The sequence below is a fragment of the Abramis brama genome (assembly GCF_963993115.1).
Source record: "Abramis brama genome assembly, chromosome: 5".
Lineage (NCBI taxonomy): Eukaryota > Metazoa > Chordata > Actinopteri > Cypriniformes > Leuciscidae > Abramis > Abramis brama.
This window is the reverse complement of record NC_139967.1, coordinates 21234522-21259940: the sequence shown is the minus strand read 5'-3', so window position 1 is coordinate 21259940 and position 25419 is coordinate 21234522. Positions and strand designations below refer to the sequence as shown.

At 36.7% G+C, this 25419-nt stretch overlaps 1 protein-coding gene across 5 annotated transcripts in view; it reads left to right on the top strand.

The window, feature by feature from the left end:
* LOC311083902 (carboxyl-terminal PDZ ligand of neuronal nitric oxide synthase protein) overlaps window positions 1–25419 on the top strand; it is a 49030-nt gene that overhangs the window by 16212 nt on the left and 7399 nt on the right. For 3 of the 5 annotated variants that reach the window (XR_014606380.1, XR_014606381.1, XR_014606382.1), the window contains exons 3-11: window positions 10303–10395; window positions 10538–10596; window positions 10696–10804; window positions 11265–11418; window positions 11595–11740; window positions 16368–16523; window positions 17919–18084; window positions 19343–19598; window positions 24446–24637. Coding sequence is in view for 2 of the 5 variants with exons in the window: in XM_084115672.1 (XP_083971798.1) it covers window positions 10303–10395; window positions 10538–10596; window positions 10696–10804; window positions 11265–11418; window positions 11595–11740; window positions 16368–16523; window positions 17919–18084; window positions 19343–19598 (1139 nt within the window). In the remaining 3 variants the exon portion in view is untranslated. The remainder of the gene's footprint in view (window positions 1–10302; window positions 10396–10537; window positions 10597–10695; window positions 10805–11264; window positions 11419–11594; window positions 11741–16367; window positions 16524–17918; window positions 18085–19342; window positions 19599–24445; window positions 24638–25419) is intronic. The other 2 variants (XM_084115672.1, XM_084115673.1) reach the window with 1 other exon arrangement.

The following is a 25419-nucleotide window of genomic DNA, read 5'->3' as shown; positions in this document are numbered from 1 at the left end:
CTAATGTTGGGTAATGAGATAAAACCTTTAAATCTGTGCACTTTGCATTAAAAAAATAAAATAAAAATAAAGTATACTTCATTTTTATTTTCAGAGCCCTTTTTGTACTCTATTTAAATAGTTTCCCACATAGTCTTAGTAATACAAGTGCACTGGATTCTTGAGCACTGAGTTTCTGAGTAAATTCTTTTGATGACTGTCATAAAAAACAAAATGGTGATGTCACTTGTAGTCTTGCAAACCGAGAGAGTGAGATCAGTAAGGAATGTCATTAAGTGCTGAGTATGGCAGCTTTGTCAACTTTAAGCCCAGTACTATGGGCACTATGCAGATTCTTTTTAATAAAATGGAAATTAGACATAGATGCAAGACAGGATTATAGCAGATGTCTGGATTCAGCTCTTAATCCTGAATTTGAAGTCTGACCCCCTCGGTTTGGGGGGATTTATTTAGTTTTATTTTATTTATTTATTTATTTATTTTCTGCTGCATTCTGCTGCAGCTTTTGAGAACAATGGCTATGCAGTATATCTTAAATATTTCAATGCACTTTGCACTTGAGCAATAAGATTAAAATTTCATTCTTGCAGACTCATTTTGTCCTGTAAGGAATGCCGACACAAAACGTGAATTATAAAAAAAAAAGTAGTCATTTTAGTTCGATTTTGACATCTTGACTTTTTGCACAAATGTAGCATAAGTGGAGCAATTTAAGTGAGATGTTGTCATGAGGCAAGCAAATCTTCAAAGTGTTGGGTCATAAATGCAGTAATGCTCACTGCTACATGTGCTGAAGACATGCATAAAGATGTGACTCTTAAGCCGAGATTTGCCACTTTCTCAAAGGTGTAAGGCTAGCCTATTAGTAGAGATGCATCGGAGTGGGTTGTTATATAAGCTTGTTTTTTAATACTTCTAAAGATGCTAAATTATTGCTCGTAGCTCAGTTCATTTCTCACAATCTAATTGTGGTTCAGGACTACAGACAAATACGATACATGATATCAACCATGATCTTTAGTCTTCTTCTTTAAGCTCTTCTTTACTCATTTATTGAATTGCCAAAAGTTAAGACATGTTTTACAAAACTGCATAAAATGCAAAATACTTGTACTGGATTAAAAAATTCAATAATATAATGTTTTCAAATAATTGTGCACATATTGTATATTGCATACTGCTTCACGTGCTATTATTTAAAAAACAATGTATGAAGTATACACTGTGTAGTATGTAATAATCAGCAGTGTCACAGTAGTATTTCATTCTCCAGATGTCACAATCAGAGACATTTATATTTTGGAAAATATAAAATCAATAATTTTGGGGATTACCACATCACATAATCCAGCAAGGATAGAGGTCCTTGTTGAGATCTTGAGACTTGCATTCCTATTCGTTCTGTCTCACATAAACACACGGGAAGGGTTCATTCATATTTAATGTGGCCTTTGGATACTGACAACCACTGCTAATTATACAGAAGGTCACGTAACACCAGTCAGGAGCTGTTTCAAGACACGACAGGTTAAAGCGGTATCCAAAGAAAGCGCAAAGGAAAAAGCAAGTGTTAAATAGCATAACGTTACATTTATTTGTTTTTGTTTTTATTTATTTGTTCTGTTTAGAGTGATATGAATGAGAAACCCTGAAGGCTGAATGATCAATTGGAGAGCATTTGACAAGTAGCCTTATTGTGCATTCACTATTGGCCATGTCTTGTCCCTTGACTCACACCTTTTTTTCCTTTCGCTTTTATTTTGTTTGGACTTGAGCTGTCCTTGGTCCTAAACGGCTGCATGCATACTAAGTAATGTGCATCTCTGGTCAGAGGGCATTCATTTCAATGCTCTTGAAGTTCTGGCCGCAGTATTACATCTTTAGAAAGCTGTAGTGTAGTCTTAATACTGTATCTTAACTGAAAGAAATATCAACTGCAAGGCAGCAAAAGAATAGTGTTTAGCCTAGATAAGCTCAGACTTGAAACTTTGTACAGTGTAAAAGTGACTATAAATTGTTCAATATATGCAAAGACGACAAGACCAATCACAATTTAGTATGCAAATGTAAGACCAATCATACATGTTTTTTTTGTTTACGTGCACCCTTGGCAATACAGTGATTAATCCTATGTAAACACAATACTTTGATCAAATTGATACAATTAAGCTCATAATCGTAGTAAAATATGTGCCATATGCCAATTTTAATTGCAGTAAAGAGGCATGTCAACACTTTAATCGCATCTATTCCACTCACCAAAGTATGCATGTGCTTGTGATGTACACAGATTAATTTAGATACATTTTTTTATTCTTTTAATATGTTCCTTGGGGTTCACTTATAACGTTTATAGTGAAAAAAATTTTTTTTAACCCTATCTGACCCTCTGTCTGAAGTGATCTGTTTTTTAGGGGCGGCTCCTTTAAGGCTTGTCAGTAAACAGCCAGTTAAGATTGACTAACCTCATTGCATAGGAACAGTACCAACGCCCACTCATTATTGCACGCGAGTAAGTGCTTTTGAAAACATTATCCATAGAAAACCATCATTCACACACACAAAGCATTATGAAATCGTTTACTTACGGTTTGTGATGCAGCTGCTGTCAGATCCAATACAGCTGACTGCTTCATATGTCAAGAAAAGTTTCTTTGTGAACTCTTCATTACACTGCGCCTCGTTTACAAACAATCTGCTGTCAAATTCTCCAAACTAGGGCTGTCACGATTCCTCGATCAAATTCGAGTACTCGATTAAAAAAAAAAAAATAATCCTTGATTGCAATTTACCTGTGTCGAGTATCAGTAAAATACCAGAAGTGGCGCATTCCACGGACGAGAATCCATGAACTGCATTATTAGACCTTTTTCTAAGGCTGCATGGTGTATTAAAACCATTTAAAAAACATGCTATAGCATTGTGCTATTGTGAATTCACAAAAGGTAAATAATTTATAAACCTATGCCAAAACAAGGAGAATACATCAATATCTTGATATGCAAACTGTTCATCGCGATTTCAAAATAAAAGTTTAAACCCTCGCTCAGAGTTAGCATGTTTTGATGTCCACATATTCTTGTTCAAGAAATTACAGTGGTTTTCGCATTTCTTTCGTAAAGAAGTGGCCAAATATTAAGTCAACATTTGAATTAACTTAACACAACATTTCCCCTAACCATCTAGGGGTCGGGAGGGGAGGTAGGAAAAAGTGTAAAAAAAAAAAAAAAAAAAAAAAAAAGGGAGGAAGGCGAGAACAAACTTCAGTCCTCTGTCCCAGAGTAAAGAAGACACCAGATGATATAGATCAAAGAAAGGATTTTATTTACAAAAAAAAAAAAAGGACAGAACATAGGTTACTAGGGAGCAATGGCTTAGGGGAGAGCAAGGCCTAAAATAACAAACAAAACAGCCCACTAACTCATTTTGGGAGGAGTCCTAACTAACCTAAGAAAGGTTAAACAAATAGAAATAAACAACATAAACTTCCCTCAACACCCTTGCTACACAAAAACAGGGACAAAAGCAGTATTAAAAGAAAAAGGCACTCTCCCCCTAATTTTTTGTTGAAGTGAGATCAAGATCACTTAACACAGGTCACAGCTAAACTCAGTTAGCCACCGCTAACTCACAAATACTGTCTCTGAATGGAGCAGGGGAGAAGTGTGTCTCTCTGCTGCAAACACTGGACTGCCCTATTATACTCTCCGTCTCAGGCACACTCACAAAATAGTTACAGGTGCTGATGATTAGGCCTGAGAGAGAGTAGAAAGAGAAAGAGAAACAGCAAGCAAACAAAAACACAGGGCACACAACCACGCCCACCCTTTCAGAAGTAAAGCAAATCAAAGAGGTTCAGAAGAAAATAATCATAATAATAATAAATAAATAAATATGTCCTTGGACGTAACAGTTGTTTGGCAAATATTAAAGGTAGGGTAGGTGATTTTTTGGAGAGGCTAGCAATAGCAAGCTAGATATAAAAGCATAAGATTCTACCCTCTCTTCAGAGCGCTCTCCAAAGCCACGCCTCCTTCAAAACACAAAAAGCTTCACGAGAGATGGCATTAAAGCAGAACTTGGTAACTTTTTTAACTTACTAAAACTGTCTAGAAATCATTTGGATGGTTAAACAACCTGTTCTGGTGATATTGGTGACTTTCCCCGCTCCCCCCAGCGTTCCCAGGCGGAAAACCAACCTTGCAACTTGGGCACTACCGTCCCGGCAAGATAGAAATTGGAAGTCTCGTGAGAAGCGAGAACTAGAACGAGAACGAGCGCGAAACACAAATTGCTTTACGGCAATTCGACATAAACACCCACGCATGTATGATGTATTACCAGATTACCCACCTCGGTAGACATAGCTCCACACGATACAGTTGGCTTGCTCCGATCAAAACAAACGCACATGAGCAACGGTAGAGAGGGGGAGGAGGCCGCCGCAAGTGAGTTTTTTACGACTGTGTTGTGAAATATACGCCCCCCCACAGCTGTAGGGGGAGCTCGTGGGGAAAACACGCGACAACAAAAGGGAAAATCAGCGAAGAAGTGACTAGAGTTCGCTAGAGTTGCAGAGTTCTCCTTTAAACTACCTCATAACTACCTCAAAGCACATAACATTACAATAATAATGAATGTAAACAGCTTAAAGAGCACTGACCTGTATCACCTGACTGCTGCAGATCCATTCCGGCATTGATAGTGTTGCCATTGAAACGCATATATTTTAGTCACAAACTGCTCTGAATATAACGTCACGGGTTTTCTTTTATCCATCGAAATTACAGTTATGGTGTGAACGAAGCATAAGCTCTTTGTTTTGGTTCAGGAGAAACTGTATAAAGTGGCTTCTGTTTCAGTTGTGTGATCGGTGACTGAGCGTGAAACGCGCTGATGACGTGTGTATGGAAGTAAAATAATGACAAATGTTTTTGAAACAAAAAAGCTTGTTGAATTGCACTACTTGAAAAAATATTAATTGCATTAACCCTGCTTGCATTTTAATGCATTGTATTTTTAGGGCTTGCATTTTTATGGGCTGAAATTCAACATGGTTGTATATTTAAGCTGTGAATATTTCAATTCAAAACATTTCACACACGTTTTCATTATTAAAAATTCAATAATCCATATTCACCTTTCAGATTTCCCTTCCAAAATGTTCAGTCTGTTTAAAAATACAACCGAAAATATTCGACAGGCAATTTTCAGTCCATTGGATTTCGCTATACAAATTCGCTTCCATAAATTCAGTGGTTCAAATTCGACAGAAAATTCGACATTTAACATCCGGGGTCGGGGACATTTGATATTCCTGCCGTTCCCGGATGTCAAAGGTCGAATTTTCTGTTGAATTTGAACCACTGAATATAATAACGTGATTATTTCCAATAATCAGAGGAAGGACTTAATAGCAGTAAGATGTTTACATGACACAAGCAAAACTCTTCACTCCCTTTTACATGCAATTTTCATTATTCTGATTATTCACTAAGAATTGTGTTTATTTTTTAATAAAATATATATTCAAAGGAGAATTTATATTTATTACTTTTCAAATTATACGTAGGAATTTGTTATTTAGAATGAATTCAAGGAGCACAGTAAATGTGAATGTACCTTAACCCTCTGGGGTCTGAGGTGTTTTCTGGCCCTGGAGGTGTTCTGACATGCTCTGACATTTGTGCTTATTTCTGTTACTTGTGGCATTGTCATGGCTAAAGTCTTATCACACTGTATTCAGCACGAACTCTGCTACAATAATATATCAGCAGCATGTATGTAAAAGTTTGTAGTTTTGAGATAATGACATTTATGCATGGTTTGTGAAAATACAACAAAAAAAAATTCACTGAAATAAGGCCATGAAACCCATACTGATTATTTCTTCACAAGACTTTTGAAAATTGTATCACGTAGCCTAGAATATTTGCTCCAAAACTATGTGAAAATCACCCTGACTGCTCATTCAGGTAAGACAATATATTGATTTAAAATTTGTACGACGTGTTTTGTGTGAGAAAGCTTTATGCGGGAGGTGTGATCACGTCATTAATATGTAAAGCTTTTCACACCTGAGAAAGACAAAGACCCTCCCCTAACGGCCCTATTAGGAGCTATCAGGCCCTGTCATTCTGAGCAACCTTGCACAAAGAATAAGGAGATTTAAAAAAGAATGGCTTTTAGATTGTTTGGATTTATTTACAACACAACATAATCCAGAGATACACAACAAATGACAAAAAAGCACATTACTGAAAACATGATCCAAAGAAAGAGACCTTTGTGGCATTCCTAAAAACATTGTACATACCTTTCATTTCCAAGGTGTTTGATTTTCACTTTACCATGTTCATATACAGAGACTCATGTGAATGTTGAAGTCAGCAGGAATCAGTGGCATCTGGGCCCTGAAAAAAAAAAAAAAAAAAAAAGTGAACATACTGGTATCAAGAGAAACTATAGGCCACGATTTTGGGAATACATTTTAGATTTTTCTGGTTAAAATTGCTTTTTAAAATTCACAGAATACACACACACACACACACACACACAAATGTTTCCAACAATATATAATACAGTATAATGAACACCAGGTTTGTTGTGCCTTGTAGGCATAGGCTATGCGCAGTGCTGCATAAAATAATAATAACAATAACCTATAGCAGCCTATAAATCTCCCAACAGATTTCAGTAACAACTACGCTAGAGAAAAATATATTGATTATCATATGTTACTTCAAATGTTTCCATTCGTTATGATGATATGAAATGAGATAATAGTAAACACATAAAGCCGTTTGGTGCGTTTTGCTTTTCAAACGCGATCGCACTCCAAAATATACATTCAAACGCACAGCATGCTCCAGAATATGAAACATTATGGTTACCATATTATACATATCTATGTTTGAGCAGATATCCACAAACACAGTATTTAACAGTACACGGGTCTACATTTTATAATATTCACCATATATCTAGCAACAGTTCAACTGCAATGTGAAGTTTATGCAACAATAACAAACTAATATGTAAGAATTTCTTACCTTACATCTTTCTTGTCTTTAAATCGCGTTCTTCTTCTTCTGAGGTAAATCCAATGTAAGCTCGGCGCGTCTTTCAAACTCGACGAAAAGCAGAGACTTGTGAAGTGTTTTGGTGTTTTGTTTTTGAGGTAATGAGCGCGTTCGCGTTCCATGTGGAGATTTACATGTCAAACTCTTTTGCGCGCGTGGGCGTGGTCAAATTAAATATAATGAGCAAGCGTTTGAGATACTGGACATCTTGTTGGTTTTATACAAATTACTTAAACAGAGAATATTTGTTTTCAGTTTGAATCCGATCATTTAAAACTACACACTTAAATGTTTATAAAGGTATATGGCTCATAAATGTGTGACAAGTATTCGCTGAGTTTTGTTTCAGTTTATAGACGTGCTCAAGAAAAAAAAGTTCACCGCGACGGAGAGGCAGAACGCACACCCTGTTTATTTTCTTTATTTTACAAAAGCACAATGTTTTGATTTGATTGTAAGTGGACACATACAAAAGTAGAAATATCACAGATTCTTTTTTTATATTTCTTTTTTCTGTATGACCATAAATGACGGAGTAATTTAAGTTTATAGTGCTACAATGTGAAGAAAATCCAGCAAAACGCGCCGGCGCGTTTGCCGACCCCAGAGGGTTAAGAATCTCCCATTGACTCACACATTTACTGTGCTCCTAGCCTGACGTCGTCATACTCAGATTCTAGTCAGAATGTGAGTCTGATACTGCTCCATTGAGCTGTGATTAAGGGGTGTGTTTCAACCGAACAAGGAAGGAAAAGGCCTCTGCACTCAATTGGATAGACCTACAACCAATCAGAGCAACGGAGTAAGTGAATGCGGGGGGAGTAGGCTACTTTGGGTTCGGGCCGAATACCGAGCCCGCCCTCTCCTCGGACAGCACCCCAAATATGCATTTATTCTATCTGACTTATTTGTAAGTGTGAACTCATGAAATCTAAATTCTCCAGAGGCAGTCATCTTTTCTTTTACTGTCTATGCATCTTTGTTGTAAACGAATTCAACCCAAGCACTCTTTGATGACGTGGATGATTACGTTACCGTTGCTCATCTGTCCATCATCGATTAAAGCCCGCCCTGGCAATTTGATCGGCTCGGCCTTCTGGGAGCCGAGCATAATTACTCCTCAACGGATCGAGTCCAGACCGAACTTCCCGACCAAAAAATGTTGTGTAATGTAACTAGTAATTTAACACGAGTGACCTAAGTGAAAATAAGCATCTCTTCTAGTTCTAATAGGGAGCCATGAAGCTGATTAACTCTGACAAGGTAGTTTAAAGTTTTAGCTACTTCAACACACTCAAGCTCTTCAGCAAGACTAAAGGTTTGTAACCTGCACACGTGGACAGACCTGTCATGTCCTTTTCCTGTAGTGCATCTCATACAGTCTTCATGCTTCCACCATTGGTCCTTGTTTTCCTCTAGTCTTCAAAAGATGGACAGATCAGCATAATGTTTCTGCAGATGAGTAGCTCTCTCGGTTCAGTCCAGGACTTGACTTCAATAATGAATACTATGTCTTTCAGCAGAAATGATTCATGCACCAAGTTTTAAAGAACCCAAAGACTAAAAATGCCAATGTGAATCATTCAGACTGAAGACATTTGGAATTAGAAATAGAATAGAAAACTCAAGGAATCATTTCATGCCAAGTTGCATCCACTCATTCAGGTTTATGCTGAGGAGCCTAAACAGGGATCCCGGCCATTCAGCGCCACAGCTAAGGTGCTCGTATCCCCCACCATAAAGGGGAATGGCGTTGCAAGCGAGACACCGAGCCAGCCTTCCTGCATATTACCTGTTTGTACCTAACACATGGGAAGAAACCGGCTCCACCTGGAGATTGTAGAATCCCATGAGGGTATTAGGTGGTGCTTTCTCTCCAGCAAGAGAGATCTCCTCTCGATTGCAAGCACTTTCAGAATCAGGAAATGCTCTTTGTAAGACGATTGGAAGAGAGTGATCGCTGTACGCAACCACTCGGCTCCAAAGCAAAAATTTTAATGAGTGGATGCGTGCCGCCATCTTATATACCCGTATGTACGGGGGAGTGGCTTGGCATGCAAATTCCACTTGCCAATTCTATTGGTTGTTTTTCTACAACTCAGAGGTGATTGGGGCTCCCAAGTGAGACCCCAGTTTTCAGTCTTCGACATTTACAACGGGCTTTATTTCCTTTTTAAAACCCTGTAGGCCTGAAAGATGACAGTAAAGATTTTGAAAGGCCATGAGCTCTGTTTCAAACTCTAGTCTACATATGATCTTTGGAACCTAAAAAATGACTTGAAACACCAGCAATAAATAGGCAACAACACTCTTAATTGTCACTCATGCACATAACACAAATATCTATCCTTGTGTAAAGTGGACAAGAGACGGTAATAATGCTCAGAGCTGATTCTAGTAGTTTGGTGTTGACACATCAGCTCCATGCTCTAATAAGCAAAACATAAATATATGCATTTCTCTCGACTCGTCTGTTATCTTGAATCTATTTTTTTTTCTCACAAAACTCTTTGCAGTGCATTCTTGGAACATACATTACATTATAAAATACAAGGGCATTATACAATATATGAGTTAGTAAAAAAGTAATAAAAAAAAGGAAAATTGACATGCCCTACTGTTCAAAAGTTTTAGGTCAGAACTCATTCAATTGATCAAAAGTGACAGTAAAGTAATGTTACAAATAATTATATTAAATGCTGTTTTTGAAATTTAAAAAATATATATTTTGCAGGACATCATGTTACACTGAAGACTGAAGAAATAGCTGCTGAAAATGCAGTTTTGCCGTTACAGGAATAAATAACATTTTAAAACATTAAAATAGAAAACGTTTTTTAAATTGTAATAATATTTCACTTATAAATTGCAATAATATTTCTGCTCTTAAAAAAGTTGTTGTTTATGATAAATAATTTTATATACTTACTTTTAATTAGGCTCATATGACAGGACTGATTGTTGATTCCTCTATGTTCATAATTTAGCGGTTTATGTGCTAATTGTAAATAACTGATTTAAAATTGGTCCCAGGATTTCAGTCTGCATCTTAAAGTGTGACAAATGGATGTTAAGTGCGATTTTTTTTTTTTTATTATTATTATTTTTTTATGGAAAACATTAGAAAATGTGATATGGGCATATGTGATATGGGCCTGTGTTTGATCTTTGAAAAAGTATCTCTATGCATTTAAATTACTCTGTTTTTTTTCCCTTGCAGTACGAGTTCAAGGCAAAGAGCGTGAAGAAGAAGAAAGTGAGCATAGGGGTTTCTGTAGACGGGGTCAAAGTGGTGCTGCGCAAGAAACCCAAGGCATGTGTCATCAGACCTACACCTCTGACATCACACATTGTCCTTATGTGAATATCCTAACTACAGTCCTAGAAATTAGGAGTTTATATGTTTGTTCACGTGCATAACAAGACCCTAACACTTGTCTTGTTTTGACCTCCAGAGGAAAGAGTGGACGTGGGATGAGAGCAAGATGCTGGTTATGCACGACCCCATATACAGGTGAGACACAGAAAATGTAACAAAATAAATTGTATTTCAACCGTATGTATTAATGTTTAGCCTATGTTTTATTCTTTTTTCTCCTCTTTTTCCTCTAAGGATCTTCTATGTATCCCATGATTCTCAAGATCTGAAGATTTTCAGCTACATTGCTCGTGATGGATCCAGCAACTTGTTTAGATGCAATGTGTTCAAGTCCAAAAAGAAGGTAGAGTCTCCTTTCACCTAGAAAGAAAAGAAATGGTCTTCTGTTGCTCTCTTTCTCTGCCCCGAACCAAGGAAAAATATCATGCATGCCATTTTTTTCAGTCCGTCTTGTCCTTGAGCGAAGCCCTTAACCATGAAATTCTTCACCTGTTTGTCTCTGTTGTCTCTGCTTTTCCTCTCAATTCTTGCCCTTTGCTTTTTTCATAGAACTGTAGTTGCACAGAATAGACTAACACAAAGTTAGTTATATGATAAAATCAAGAAAAGCATGTCAAAAAGCTATCCTGCAATATGGTGACCAAAATATTAAGAAAAGAAAACTATATAAAAATATATATTTTGTAAATATTTTTGGTCAGTGTATTTTAGGATTATACAGTATATAAGGTAGCCTATATACTGTATATCTTGTACATATAAGATTCTCTAAATCTCTATTTTTCGCCTCTCTCCACTCTCAGAGTCAGGCCATGCGGATAGTGCGGACGGTCGGTCAGGCGTTTGAGGTGTGCCATAAGCTGAGTCTGCAGCACGCTGAGCAGAATTCAGATGAGCAGCCAGACGGCCCTGCAGACGGCCAAAGCGATCAGTCTGGAGAAGAGCCCAGCCCTGAAGGTGAGACCATGCCATAACATCAGAGCATTCATTCGTTAAAACACGTCATCATAGAATAAATCAAAGCTGTGGAGCTGCGAGTACAGCATTTCGGTGATATTTTTCATGTGATGTTTGCCAATCATTGTTGTATAACTAGTTTCATTGTATTCTTTAAATGCTGCTGTTGTTTACAGGTCGTCAGCTGACAGGGATGGAACAGGGAATGGATGATGTCACTGGAATGGAGTCTCATTCCCCAAAGCTCAGTGAGCAGGCTATGGATGACATTCTTCAGAGCCTGTCAGAGCTCAACATGGTGAAACCTGGACAAACCCATCAGGTGAGATCGATCTTGAGTATGAGCATGACTGAGTGTTTTAGCAGAAGAGAAGCCCTTGCATCATTCCTGCCCACAGACGTCTTTTGAGTATCGCTCGTCAGCTGGAAATAATGGCTGTTTATAAATAAAGAGGAAACCCTTTTCACCTCCTCTCTCTTCTGTTTTTTACCCCTTTGTCTCAACCTTGTTCCTCCTTCGGGGTATTCAGTTAAACTGTTATGATGCCCCAGGCCTGCATACTATTTTCAAAATCTTCATCTGACTTTAACCACTTATCACTGTCTGAACTGGAAACAATATCATACAGCCCCTGGATTGTCATATCCTAACAAACCATACATCAATGGAAAGCTTATTTATTCAGCTGTCGGATTATGTATACATCTCAATTTTAAAAAATTGACCCATGTAACTGGTTTTGTGGTCCAGGGTCACACTTTTCTATTTAATTTTTTTGTTTATTCTATTTTATTCTAATTTATTCCTGTGACAGCAAAGCTGAATTTTCAACAGCCATTACTCCAGTATTCAGTCACATAATCCTTCAGAAATCAATATGCTGATTTGGTGCTCAAGAAACATTTATTTTTATTATTAATGTTGAAAACAGCTGTGCTGCTTAATATTTTTGTGGAAACCACAATACTTTTTTCAGAAATATTTGATGAAGGCACCCTTGCTGAATAAAAGTATTCATTTCTTTTAAACAAAAACTTTTTATTTTTAAAGTAAATGAAAGCAAAACCAACATTAATTAAAGGCATTTAAACACACATTTAAACAAATTATTACAACAAATATTAACATGATGTATAATTATTTAGATTTTTTTTACTTAAAATAATATATTGCTATTATTGTTATTATTATTATTTTTTATTAATTCGTTTTTGTTTGTTTGTTCTTGTTTTTTCGGGGGGGGGGGGGGGGGGGGTTAATTGTTTTTTTGGGTTTTTTCTTTTTTTTTTCTTTTTTTTTTAACTGACCATTCAAGATGATTTGACTGCAGGTCCTGTTTAGAAGTTCATACAGTAAATTATACGAGAGGAGAGAGCCATAAGGATTATTTAAATAAGGTCAAAGTTATATATTAAACAAAGTCAAACTTAATATGGTTTGATGTTTGATATCTCTCTGCCGTTCCTTACAGAAATTCCCAGTGCAGATGGGTTGAAAGCAGATAATGCATTCATTCATTTTACATGTGTTAATTTAGCAGCAGTCCATTCATAATGCATTCATGTGTTTGTTGTCTAGCAAACATCAAAGATCCAGTGGTGTTCCATTAGCTTTGTAGCTGACATTCATGACAAATGGATCTACTGGAGGATAAATGAAGACAGAATGGGAACATTCATAGTTGTAGCTTCTTTTCTTTCTTTTTTTATGTAGTTGCTAACTGGTATGACTTGGCCATCCTGCTCATGGAAGATATGCCTCTGTGCACAATGGAGATAAGTGACATTAAAAGACTGTTTCATACTGGAAGTGTTTCTTATTTTAGCAGACGTGCTACTACCTCCATCCTCTGCCTCTCTTCCCTCTCATATACCCCTGAAATTAAACCTCCAGCTCCTTCTAGTGGTTAACATTGGATGTTGCACAGAAAGAGTAATTGTGTTGTTTCCTTTACTGCTTTTAGATTGAATTATGATGTGTCATGTTTGGTATATAACGTATAAAGGTTTGTGTAAGGGTAATGTTCAGGGGTGGGGACAGAAAATATCATTAGGTGAGAAAGCAGAGAGTGTTTTGATGTTCAAATCCCTAGAGCCATGTCTCTGTCTCAGTCCTCTTATGACAGACAGAGTAAAGCTACTTAGAGAAAATTACTTCCTCTCTCTCTGTGTGTGTGTGTGTGTGTGTGTGTGTGTGTGTGTGTGTGTGTGTGTGTGTGTGTGTGTGTGTGTGTTTAAATGTGGTTATTTGTAAATGTTCCTCTTTTTATGAATGCACTTGAGTTGACCTTTGCTTCTGTGGATCCACATATTAAAGTGCTCTTAATGCAAATACACATACATACACACACAAACTAATTAACCCTTTACTCTGCTCTCTTTTTGCATGACTAAGACACCACAATGACCATGCAACACTGACATCATTAAACACTAACCGTGACTATTAACATGCAATATTACAATTTCTAAAATGGACAAAACCAAAATGTTGTAAATAAATACATAAAACTTAACTAAAATCTCTCTATATTTTCTTCAATAAAAACACGAGCAGGAAAATATTATTGACTGTTGTTAAAGCAACACTAAGTAACTTTTGCTCTCGGGCTCCCCCTACAGTTGGGAAACAGTATTGTCTTCTACTACTGTCGTAAAATCTGTCATGGTTACATGGTTAACACGTGCATTTGTTGACAAGCCGTTACCCAAACTCTGCAGAAGGAGTTCTCTTCTTGGGCAGACAGCCTGCGTTGCGTGTGAAATGTCTTCAACCCAGGTACAGTGGCATATATTTCAGCATGTCATATGAATATAATTTCATGGGTTTTATTTTTTTCAAGCGCCAAAAGATCGCGTAGCTCACGTTTACAAGCCAGCGTCATTATAGTAGCCTATTGGCTACTGTTTTACAGAATTCTAATTCAATTCAATGTTTGTGGGGTAGGTAATAGCCATATATCGTCAACATTATAATATCAAGCTACCATAGATGAATCTGCAAAGTTGAAAAATCAATTTGCATTATAGCCTGAGGCAAGACACTTTCACCAGAAAAATAAATAAACAAACATGACTATCAGCCTGCAGTCATTAGGCTAGTTAGCCTACTTCTGACTTTTTTTTTTTGTCCGTTGCTGCTTTGGCCATGAGGCTGTTTACACCTGGCCACTTCATGCGTTTTCTCAGATCGGATAGCTATCTGATATATCAAAACGATTCCATTTACACCTGGTCACATAAATGTGTTTTTGCGAAACGGATTTAAATCCGATCTTCAATTCCCGTGATATATATGCATGTTTATTGGAGTGCACGTCACTCAAAGCAACAGATACGAGCGGCATTTTATTGATCATCAGCTAAATTTTCAAAATCAGAGACCGCAATAAGAGAGAGCAGCAACAGCCCTGGTAAGATCATTTCATTTATTTACTTTTAATGATGATGATTGTGTGTTAAGCGTCTGCGACTTACTTTCACTTTGATTTGCGATAGTTTGCACGTTGGCTTGATGAATACATAACTTACTCAGCTGCTCATCTGCGTTGATTCCAGTAGCGTCGTCATATCTGGCTATCACATTACATATAGCCTATAACGCGTGTATTTATTTATTTTTTTAGCATTTTTGGGAGGAGTACAATTTACATATGTGGTTTCAACAACCAGATGCATTTTTACACTTGTCCAGTTTCATCTGGAATGCGTCTCAGACCTCCTTCTGAAGTGGTTTTGAGCGATCGGTTTCAAATCCGTCTCGAATGCGTTTCGGAGGGCATTTACACCTGGTCTTTTCACGATCGGATAGCTATCCGAATTGAGAAAACGCATGAAGTGGCCAGGTGTAAACACCCCCAAAAACATACGCATGAAAGCCGGAAAAACAAACGCTGGTTGGCCTCTCGCGTCCAAATTTGACGAAGTGGTGGGGGAAGTGACGTATGCCGTAAAGCAGTCGAATTTTGTAGTTCTTTTTGTGCTCGGGTAACTACCCGAACCCCGAAGTTACATAGTGCCAGTAAAAGCGATACAGACCCCGTCAGGCTATGGCAGACGTGTCATTCAACCTATTGTAAGTCCATGTACCATCACAAGGGTTTTGGAAATATATTATGAAGGTCGAAAAGTTACATAGTGTTGCTTTAAGAAGCCTCCACAAGCTTTCATGCTTGGGGTTCCCAGATGTCAAGAGTTTAAATCTCCTAATCAGAGCTTTTGTCTTAAATATATACACTATTAGGAATTTCACTGTTTTAGCTTCTGAGGGAAGCTTGAGTTTTACCAGTTTACATAATGTAGAGAATGTTAATTTATATGACAATATTCTCTGTCAGGAAACGAGATGAGTAAATGAGTAAAATAACCCATGCAAATGAGTTGACATTGTTTTGATTTGTGCCAATAGGTGAAAGTGAAATGACAACAAATCTTAAATGACAACAATCATAATCAGTAATCAAGATTACAATATTGAGCAAAAATATTGTGATTATCACTTTAAACATTATGCAAGATCATTAAAATATGACTTAGAAGAATAAAAAGAATAGCAGTCTACATCACAACAATAACGCCACAGAGAAACGATATTGTTGGAATCACTTTCAAATGATTTTTCCAGCTGATGAAGAACAATGACAGCCAATCAGAATCCATCCTGCTTTAAAGAGCTCGAGCATTTAAAGCAGCAGATGACAAAACTGGAATTAACAGAACGATATCGTCCGCTGGTGTGGACGCATATATATATATATATATATATATATATATATATATATATACACACACATACAGTATATTTAACTTAGACTTTAAAAATAGCTGGCAAAATTAATACTAATGTAAACTGCAAAAGTTGATGTTTCTCAGGAAAAAAAATGTTTTAGGAAGCAAATAGTGATAACCTTTTTCTCTTCTCTCTCTTATGCTCATTTTCCCTCTTTCAGTCTTTACAAGACCTGGAGAGTGTCTCTCTATACACGCTATCCCCCAGCAGCCCTTGTTCTCCTACTCTCACACCTTTGGCCAGCCATCACCACCTGCAGTTACTCCAACAACAGCTTCTACAGCAGCAACAACAAACTCAGATCGCTGTAGCACAGGTAAGATGTTGCTTCTACCCTTTCCTGACACTAGAAGGGGCTACAACTCCATAGAAAATGCAGCAGTTGATTTCATATTTTCAGGCATTTTCACAATCATTTGCTTTCCACTCAGAAAACAGATTTTTCTCTGTTGAAATTATTTCTGATAGCCTTTGTTTAAAAGCTCTCACATACTATATAAGCCCAAATCATTCACCATATAGAGGAAGCAAAGATAAATATAGAGGAGACAGAAAACAACGCTGATATGGGCAATCACCAGGCTTCTGCCACTTCATTAATTCGCCTGTTCATTTATTGGGTCCTTTTTGTCATTATGTCTCCGACTAATGTCCTATGTGAGAGAGAGGAAGCTGATGTGCTCTCAGCTCTGATTCAGCACAGTCATGCTACTGCATAGCAATAGCTTGGAAAAGGAGATTGATGTGCATTCACCGCCCACCCAGAGAAAAATTATATTGCTCAGAGGTTGCTCTTTCTCATTGGACCTAATAGTTTTTAGTTTCTTTTAAGTATTAACCTTTTCTCAGATGTTTCTCCTCAAATTCTTTAGAAAATGTCTTAACAAGTGAGACTAAATGAATGTGGATAGCAGTTTGTTTTTAAATATTTGAAGTTTGCTAAAAACAAAGATATTTTAAATCATATTTCGTATTTTAATTAATTCCCTTCACAAATGCCATTTTTATTTAAGAATCTGGCTACTCATTATCTTGGACAACCTACGCTACATGAGGGAATTAAAAAAGTGTGATGTCTAGACCTGGAAAAGTCGTGAAAATTAATCAAATCATAAGTAATTTGATTATTTTTTTAAATTATAAATATAGAAACAAATGTATATAATTTTTTTCTTGCTAAAAAAAAAAGTGTAAAAAAAATTAAAACTTGTATTACTATCTTATTTAATTACTTGATTATATTGTCACAATTAGTTTCTGTAAATAAAAGTTTTAAAATGAGCAGCTTTGTCATTATAGCAGACATATCAGAAATCTCTTCAAATATTGTCATTGACAATAGCGATAGACCTTGAAAGCAAAACGTTTTAAGAGATCTTTTCCTTTCTGTGGGCTGATCCTCCCAAACGTCTGCACAAATGATGAAGTCAGCAAAATAAAGGTCTCTTTCATTATGCAGCAAACCACTTTAGATTCCTTAAAAATTGATTGATTAATAGTGTTTAGTTGATTAAAGTTTGATATCTGTCATTGCTTCTGACACACACACACACACACACACACACAACACAAGTTAGAGAATCAACTCTATAGGACTTTGATTACCTGATCTAAGATTCGTTTCACTCACCATAATCCTCAGATCATATCCTACTTGTAAGTCATCATATCTGATTCCTTATAGTCTTGACTGAGCGTGTCCCTGCTATAGGTGCAACTCCTAAAGGATCAGCTGGCCGCGGAGACGGCTGCCCGCATGGAGGCGCAGGCCAGAACTCACCAGCTGCTGCTGCAGAACCGAGACTTACTGCAACATACATCCCTGCTGGTGAAACACCTCAGCCAACTGGAGGTCAGAGTCAGTGGAGCCACACAGAGTAAGACTCACAGCACTACCCATAATCCTGAGAGGAGTCACTCCCATAAAGCCCTGCAAATGATCGAAGAAAATTAGTCTCGCTACACAAATGAAATATTTGAATATTTTGCAATAAACAAAAAATATAGTGTATTTTAAATTGATAATTATTTGCTGATAGTTTATAGTTTTATATTGTACCATTGTTTATGATTCTATCATTTGCAGTGCTTCATGAGAGGAGTAGTTTATTCAGTCAATTACACTACCGTTTGGGTCAGTAATATAAAAAAAATAAAAATAAAATTAGCATTATATATTTTATTCAGCAAGGACATATTAAATTGATTAAAAGTGACAGTAAATACATTTATAATTTATTTATTGCTGCCGAAATATTAGCTTTGCCATCATAGAGAAAAATATATATTTAAAAAATTATTATTTTAATGTCATATTATTACTGTATTTTTGATCAAAATTGAGTTGAAGGGAAGTGTATATTAATGAGAATTTAAATACATGATTTTTTACAAATATTTTTTTTGTGATTTTTGAAAATACGATTTTGCTTTCAGTTAAACATTATATTGTTGTGATTTATCTATGAGCTAGTTTGTTTGGTCTATAGCTACAGTAAGAACGTTTTATTTAAGATTTTTCTGCTAAGAAAATGAATGGGAAAAATACTTTCAGATCCCAGTCTGCTGAAAGAGTGGGTAGTCTATTGCACACCATTACAGTCATAGACGCGCACACATTGTTTTTTGGCAGGCTGGGATGTTATTGAGTTGGTTGGTGTACACTAATCTATTTCAGAGTTTAGTGCAGGAGTTTATTAGGTTTGATTCTTCAGCACGCTCCTTGCCGACTTTCATTCTGAGAGAGAGAGAGAGAGAGAGAGAGTGTGTGTATACAGTATATAAGCTTATGCTTGGTGCAGTGGTGGTGGTTGTGTTGTGTGTGTGTGTGTGTGTGTGTGTGTGTGTGTGTGTGTGTGTGTGTGTGTGTACAGTATATAAGCTTATGCTTGGTGCAGTGATGGTGGTGTACTGGCTGGTTGCTGTGACCTGTCATTTAGAGTTATTGAAATTTTCGGTCACCATTATGCCCTTGAGTGTCTGTATTAAAAGACAACTGTACTAGTCTCCCAATAGCTGAATTTTCAGTAATAAGCTTAATTTACATAACATAACATCCCCTATTGTTATTGACTGTTTCAGGTTGGCTATTAAGACGTTTACTTTATTCCCTAAATTTGAATCTCTCTCTTCTAGAAGAAGAATCAGTTTGGAGTAGTCTGCCCACTCGTTCTCTCTCTCTCAACCTGAAGAACCTCTACACTCCTCGCTCAGACCAGCCCGTCACCTCCACTCCAGCAGGACAGCCAGAAAACCCTCCCGTCTCCTTCCACGCTGAGCCCTACCTCAATCTGCTCAATCCAGCAAATGCAAGAAGTGATGCTGGAGTGGATGCAGCGAGAAAGGAAGTTGCTAAGCTAGAAACTCGGAATTCAACGGCACTTGATGAGAGGTGAAGACACATGACAGTAGCACTTAAATGGACACACATTTTTTTACATTAATTACATTAATTAGTTTTAATCTGGCATCTGGCATACAACATTTTGCAACTATATATATATATTTGTTGCAAAACTTTTTTTAAAGAAATTACTAATTTTATTCAGCAAGGATGCATTAAATTGATTAAAAGTGTCTGTAAAGACATTTATAATGTTACAAAGATTTTCTATTTCAAATAAATGCTGTCATTTTGAACTTTCTACATTTTTTCTACATTTGCATCACAGGAATAATTTACATTTTAAAATATATTAAAATAGATAAATAGATCAAATTCACAATATTACTGTTTTTACTTTTCAAATGGTGAGCATAGGAGATTTCTTTCAAAAGCACTAAACAATCTAGAAAAGGAATGTGACAAAGAAAGAGATCAGGAAGTGCAGAAAGGCAATGTTAGAGCACTTTTGATTGTGTTGAAAGTCAGACCAATTGCTCCTTTCCGATCTGTAATTTAAACATACCTAGGGTCTGAAATTTGAGCTGCAACATCTGGACAAAATAATCACACAGTGTGTCAGTTTGTGGAACAGAGTAGAGCAGCACCAAAACAAACCCAGAAATACAACAAAGTTAGTGAGGTTCAGGCATTATGGGTCTCAGACTCGCCAAAATGTTACAAACGATTGAGCAGATGTTTATGTTTGTGAAAGTTTTTACCACATTTGGCTGGTGTTTGGGTTTTCTAAAACTAGTTCACATAATCCCACCTCCTCTCTGACCTCCTCCTTTCCTCTCTCTTCCCTCTCCCTCCTCACTCCATACACAGACAGCAGACTTGTTGGAATGGATATTAGTTATGAGCAATGTAAACAAATCTAATGAAAGTGTATTAGAAGGCAGAGAGCAATCTTTCCACTCTGACTTCTGGTAGACAGGTTTCCTTGAACTGTAATGGAAAATTTTGACCTGTGTTTGCATACTGCACATTCATTGCTCTCTGTCTGTGGTTAGCACCTACTGTATGGTAAGCAGTTGTTGAGCTTTGCAGCACACATTTAAACCTTCTCTATTGCTTTTACTGCTAGTTAGAGATGTTTTGTTGCTTTACCTAGCTGTCTTGGTTAGTTGTTTGTTGTTTGTCTTAGATGGCTCTATTTTGTGTATCAAAAAGAGTGAAAGAGAGTGAATATGTGTGTTTTTATGTGAATACATACGTATGTGCTTGCTTGTCGATGTGTGTGTGTGTCTGTGTGTGTGTGTATGTATTTAAGAGTACTGTATGTGTGCGTCTGTCTGGGAGAGTGATTTATTTCACAATTATCGGTGTCCCTGTGGGTAGCTGCAGTCTCTCGCACACAGAAAACATTTATTTTCACACTTTATTAGAGCAATTTAGAGCTTGCAGAACCTCACACACACAAGCATACACACACCTACTGCTGACAACACTCACAGGGCCAGGGAAAGACTTAAAGGATTAGTTCACTCCAGAATTAAAATTTCCTGATCATTTACTCACCCCCACGTTATCCAAGATGTTCATGTCTTTCTTTCTTCAGTCGAAAAGAAATTAAGGTTTTTGAGGAAAACATTCCAGGATTCTCCATATAGTGGACTTCAACGGTTATCAACGGGTTGAAGGTCCAAATTGCAGTTTCAGTCCAGCGTCAAAGAGCTCTACACAATTCCAGCCGAGGAATAAGGGTCTTCTCTAGCAAAAAGATCAGTCATATTCTAAAAAAAATTAATACAAATGTATATACTTTTTAAGCACACAAAGTCTTGCACTAGCTCTTCGATGCGCTTCCACTACTTCACGCATTACTTAGTCACGTTGAAAGGTCACACGTGATGTAGGCGGAAGCACCGACCCAGTGTTTACAATGCGAACATGTAAAGTCAAACGCCCTTTACAATAAAATGGTAAAACAACGATGGGAGACTATTTTGAAGTTGGAGAAGAAATTAGATGGTTTATGAACCAGAGTACACAGACTTAGACAGATGGTTGAAACTGTGTGTCACTGTCACATGTGACCTTTCCAACATGAATCCATTTTATCTCTGATTTCTAAACTGAAATATTGGCTTAATCTCATTGTGGCTAGTTGTAGCAATCAGATTAATATGTTTACATGCCGCTTTCATAATCAGAATATTAATGCTGTCTAGTTTTGGGGGGTTAAGTAATTAATACTTTTATTCAGCAAAGACACATTAAATTGATCAAAAGTGTCAGTAAATACATTTATAATGTTAATAAAACTTTGTATTTCAAATAAATGCTGTTCTTTTCTCTTTCTATTCATCATGGAATCCTGAACAAATGTATCAAGGTTTCCAAAAAAAGCACAAAATCAGTATTAGAATGATATGTGACACTGGAGTAATGGCTGCTGAAAAATTAAGCTTTACCATCACAGGAATAAATTACATTTTAAACACTTATTTCCAATTGTAATATTATTTCACCATTAACATAAGAAAAAGAAAAAAAACAACCCCAAACATTTGAATGATAGTATATTATATTAAGACAGAGAGAGATGAATGGGTGACTTAAATATGCAGGGTGTTTCTTGACTATATACAGAAGTACAAAATATAGTCAAGTTAATTTAACTTGCTGGACAGTATGCAGTCTATGAGTTGTATTTACAGTATACTCCCAAACTCTGCTATACTCTCAGTCACAAATAATGGTGTGTGTGTGTGTGTGTGTGTGTGTGTGTGTGTGTGTGTGTGTGTGTGTGTGTGTGTGTGTTGGAGCTCAGTGTGTGTCCAGCAGTGACTCCTCACTATGACTCATAATGGTTTTATGCACCTGCCCATCAATTGTTCATTTATCTGTCACTCCTGGTGTTAATGTCAGCGTGAACTTCTCTGCTGGAGCTGGAATCTGTCCATCCCTTCAGTGCCAGTCATAAGTGCCATCTCTTTTATTTCTTTATTGCTCCCCTCTGTTCACGTCTGTGATGTTCTTTCATTCCTCTCTACATGTGCTGTTGCTTATTTATTATCTGCCTGTCCAGAAACTGTCTGCTGATTTTTTTTTTACATGAATTTAGCTCTGTGGGTCACTGTGCACTAAGCCAGTTTTCATGGCCTTGTGATTTTGAGCTTGTTTGTGTGTCCATTTATTTGTTTGTGTTAATGTGAGGAGGGATGAATGCATGGATGGATTTAATGTCATGGATTAGCCTATCTGCTGTTGTATTGATCTTCTATAATCTCCTCTCGCTGCTTGATTATTGCTACTGAGACTCATCACAAGTGTGTGTGTGTGTGTGTGTGTGTGTGTGTGTGTGTGTGTGTGTGTGCGTGTTCTTAAGGCTGGAATACACTACACGACTTTTGCTTCAGTTTTCAGCCTGGACTATGCTAGTTGGCGATACCCTTACGGAACAAAAATATATGGGAATATACTGAAAAATATATTTTGCAATATATGCATTGACCATGTATGGCTATATATTAATACATATAAAATATTTGCTTCTGACTGTTAAAGGAGATCAAATGTTAAAATTAAGTTTAATTTAATGTGTTTTGCTCAATATTAATATGGGGGGAATCTGTTAGTGTGTAATGTTCTATTATTTTGAAGTTTAAAAGGATTTCTGGTTTGTGAGAGTTTTTGGGGTTTCCATTGTGCTGAAGAGTGTTCAGGTTGACGATTGGCCTAACACTATTCAGACTATAATAGACTATACTTACTATATTTTAAAAGTAATGTCTGTGCACTCCTCAGCACAGTGATAGTCTCTTCACTCTCTTGGTAAATACTTCAGTACAGGCAGGTGTGCTTGTGCTTTTGTTTGCTAGCTTGAAAATATGAAACATATATAAATAATTAAAATGTACATAAATATATTACATTATATATTTCTCTATATATGTGTGTTTATACTGCATGAGTAAATTTATCTGCAATATATTACACATGCAGTACCATATCTGATCACATATACATCTATATATTATGAAGTGTATTACTGAATATAAAATTACATACATTATGGTATATTAGTAAATATATTGTCGCATATTTTTCAATATATGAAAAGCGACAATTCCTTATGTATTATTCAATATATTATAATATATGAACACAATATTATTCGGTGTATGTTCAAATATACTCTTAAACCATTTAATATATTGATCATTCATGTATTCATGATCATTTCTTTTCATAAGTGTAGTCAGAGCCAGTCTGCAGATTTTCGGCAGTCAGAGTTGACAGATCGCATAATGAATGAAGGTCTGAACGTCTGGTAGTGTGTGATCTTCAGTCGTTTGCTGTATGATGCAGTTTTTCTCTGTATCCATTCACAAAGTTAGCAAGTTTATGATGCCTATAGTGTTTTAAAATCTGTTCAGATTTTAAAAGTCATGTTCTGTATCAGCCTTTAGGTAAACTTTAGGGACAAAATTGTCTGCAAAAGTGAGCTAAATATTACAAAGCCTCAGTTTAGGAACATTTGGGGTAGTCTTCAGCTGAGAAACCGATTCATAGATAAAGCAAATATTGTTTTGTTTTTTTTAATTCTCCAAATTTTTCTGTTAGGGCCCACAAGAAAAACAAGAATAAACACACTAAAATGTCTTTATGAAGATGTAAAGATACAGAAAGATGACATAAGAGTTAATTGATTGGCTACGGGATAGATTAAGTCATTAGCTCAATAAAAAACAATAGACGTTAATGGAAAGGGAATTGGACATTATACAGTGATAGTAATTGCAGTGTTGCAGTGGGAGTCAGATCAGATGATTTTCTAGATGACTTTCTCAGGTCTTTAGGTGAAGAGGTTTTAGAGAGACTTATTTGTGTTTTTCTCTGCTCAGGTGCACGTGTGAGGAGCCTCCCCTTCTGATTATCCACTTCCTCCTGTAACAGCCTTCTTCCTTCTCTCTAATCTTTTTCTAACCCTCTCTGATACCCTCTATCCATCTCATACCCCCACCTCTCTTCCTTTGTCTGAAATCGCTATTTCCTCTCTATTTCCTCTCCTCTCTTCTCCACTTTACCAACCTCCTGTGAGTATAACTGTAATTGTACTTTCTTTAATTACATTGGCATGCTGAATGGATGATGAATGATGAGTACAGGGGTGCACGCGTGGGTCTGGTTTTTCCTACATTGTGCCTAACCTGAAATTACCCCCACAAGTACTGGTTTGACCTACATTATGAGGAGGACCCAAAGTCCTTATATTGTGGTGGGTATTTAGGTTTCAGGCCAGGTAATTAGGTTTAATTCAAAAATATTTTTTTATTAAAACGTTTTCTGTGATTAGGGGCTAGAAAATGTGATTAGCTCCGTATAAAAACCATAACACCCATGGAATGTCCTGCACTGAACTGAAAATACATTTCTTATTTTATTTTATGGCTTATATTCTATACTATTTTTATATACAAGTTATATACATCTCTCTTTCGTTTCACCATGTTTGAAAGCTGTGTACCGAAGAGCTTCTGTGCTCCTATTGGCCAACGGCATAGATGTGACGTAACTTGTCGTGGAGGACCGGAAAAAAAAACACACTAGTCTTTCTGTTGTTACATTGTGAAGAATCGCAGATGCGGCATCGGTTGTCATCCACTATGATACACTATACAAGATGAAACGATGGATTCTTGCTTCCTGATGCTTATTGTCGTTTACAAATCACCACAATATCCTACGTTAAATGGATTGTGGCAAAATTGGGCTGATATTGTGTAGTCTAGACCCGGCATTGGGTTTAAGGGTAGGGTGTAGTAAATCGCATTATCTTATGAAAACCATTACGTCTATGAGACCTCACTAATATATG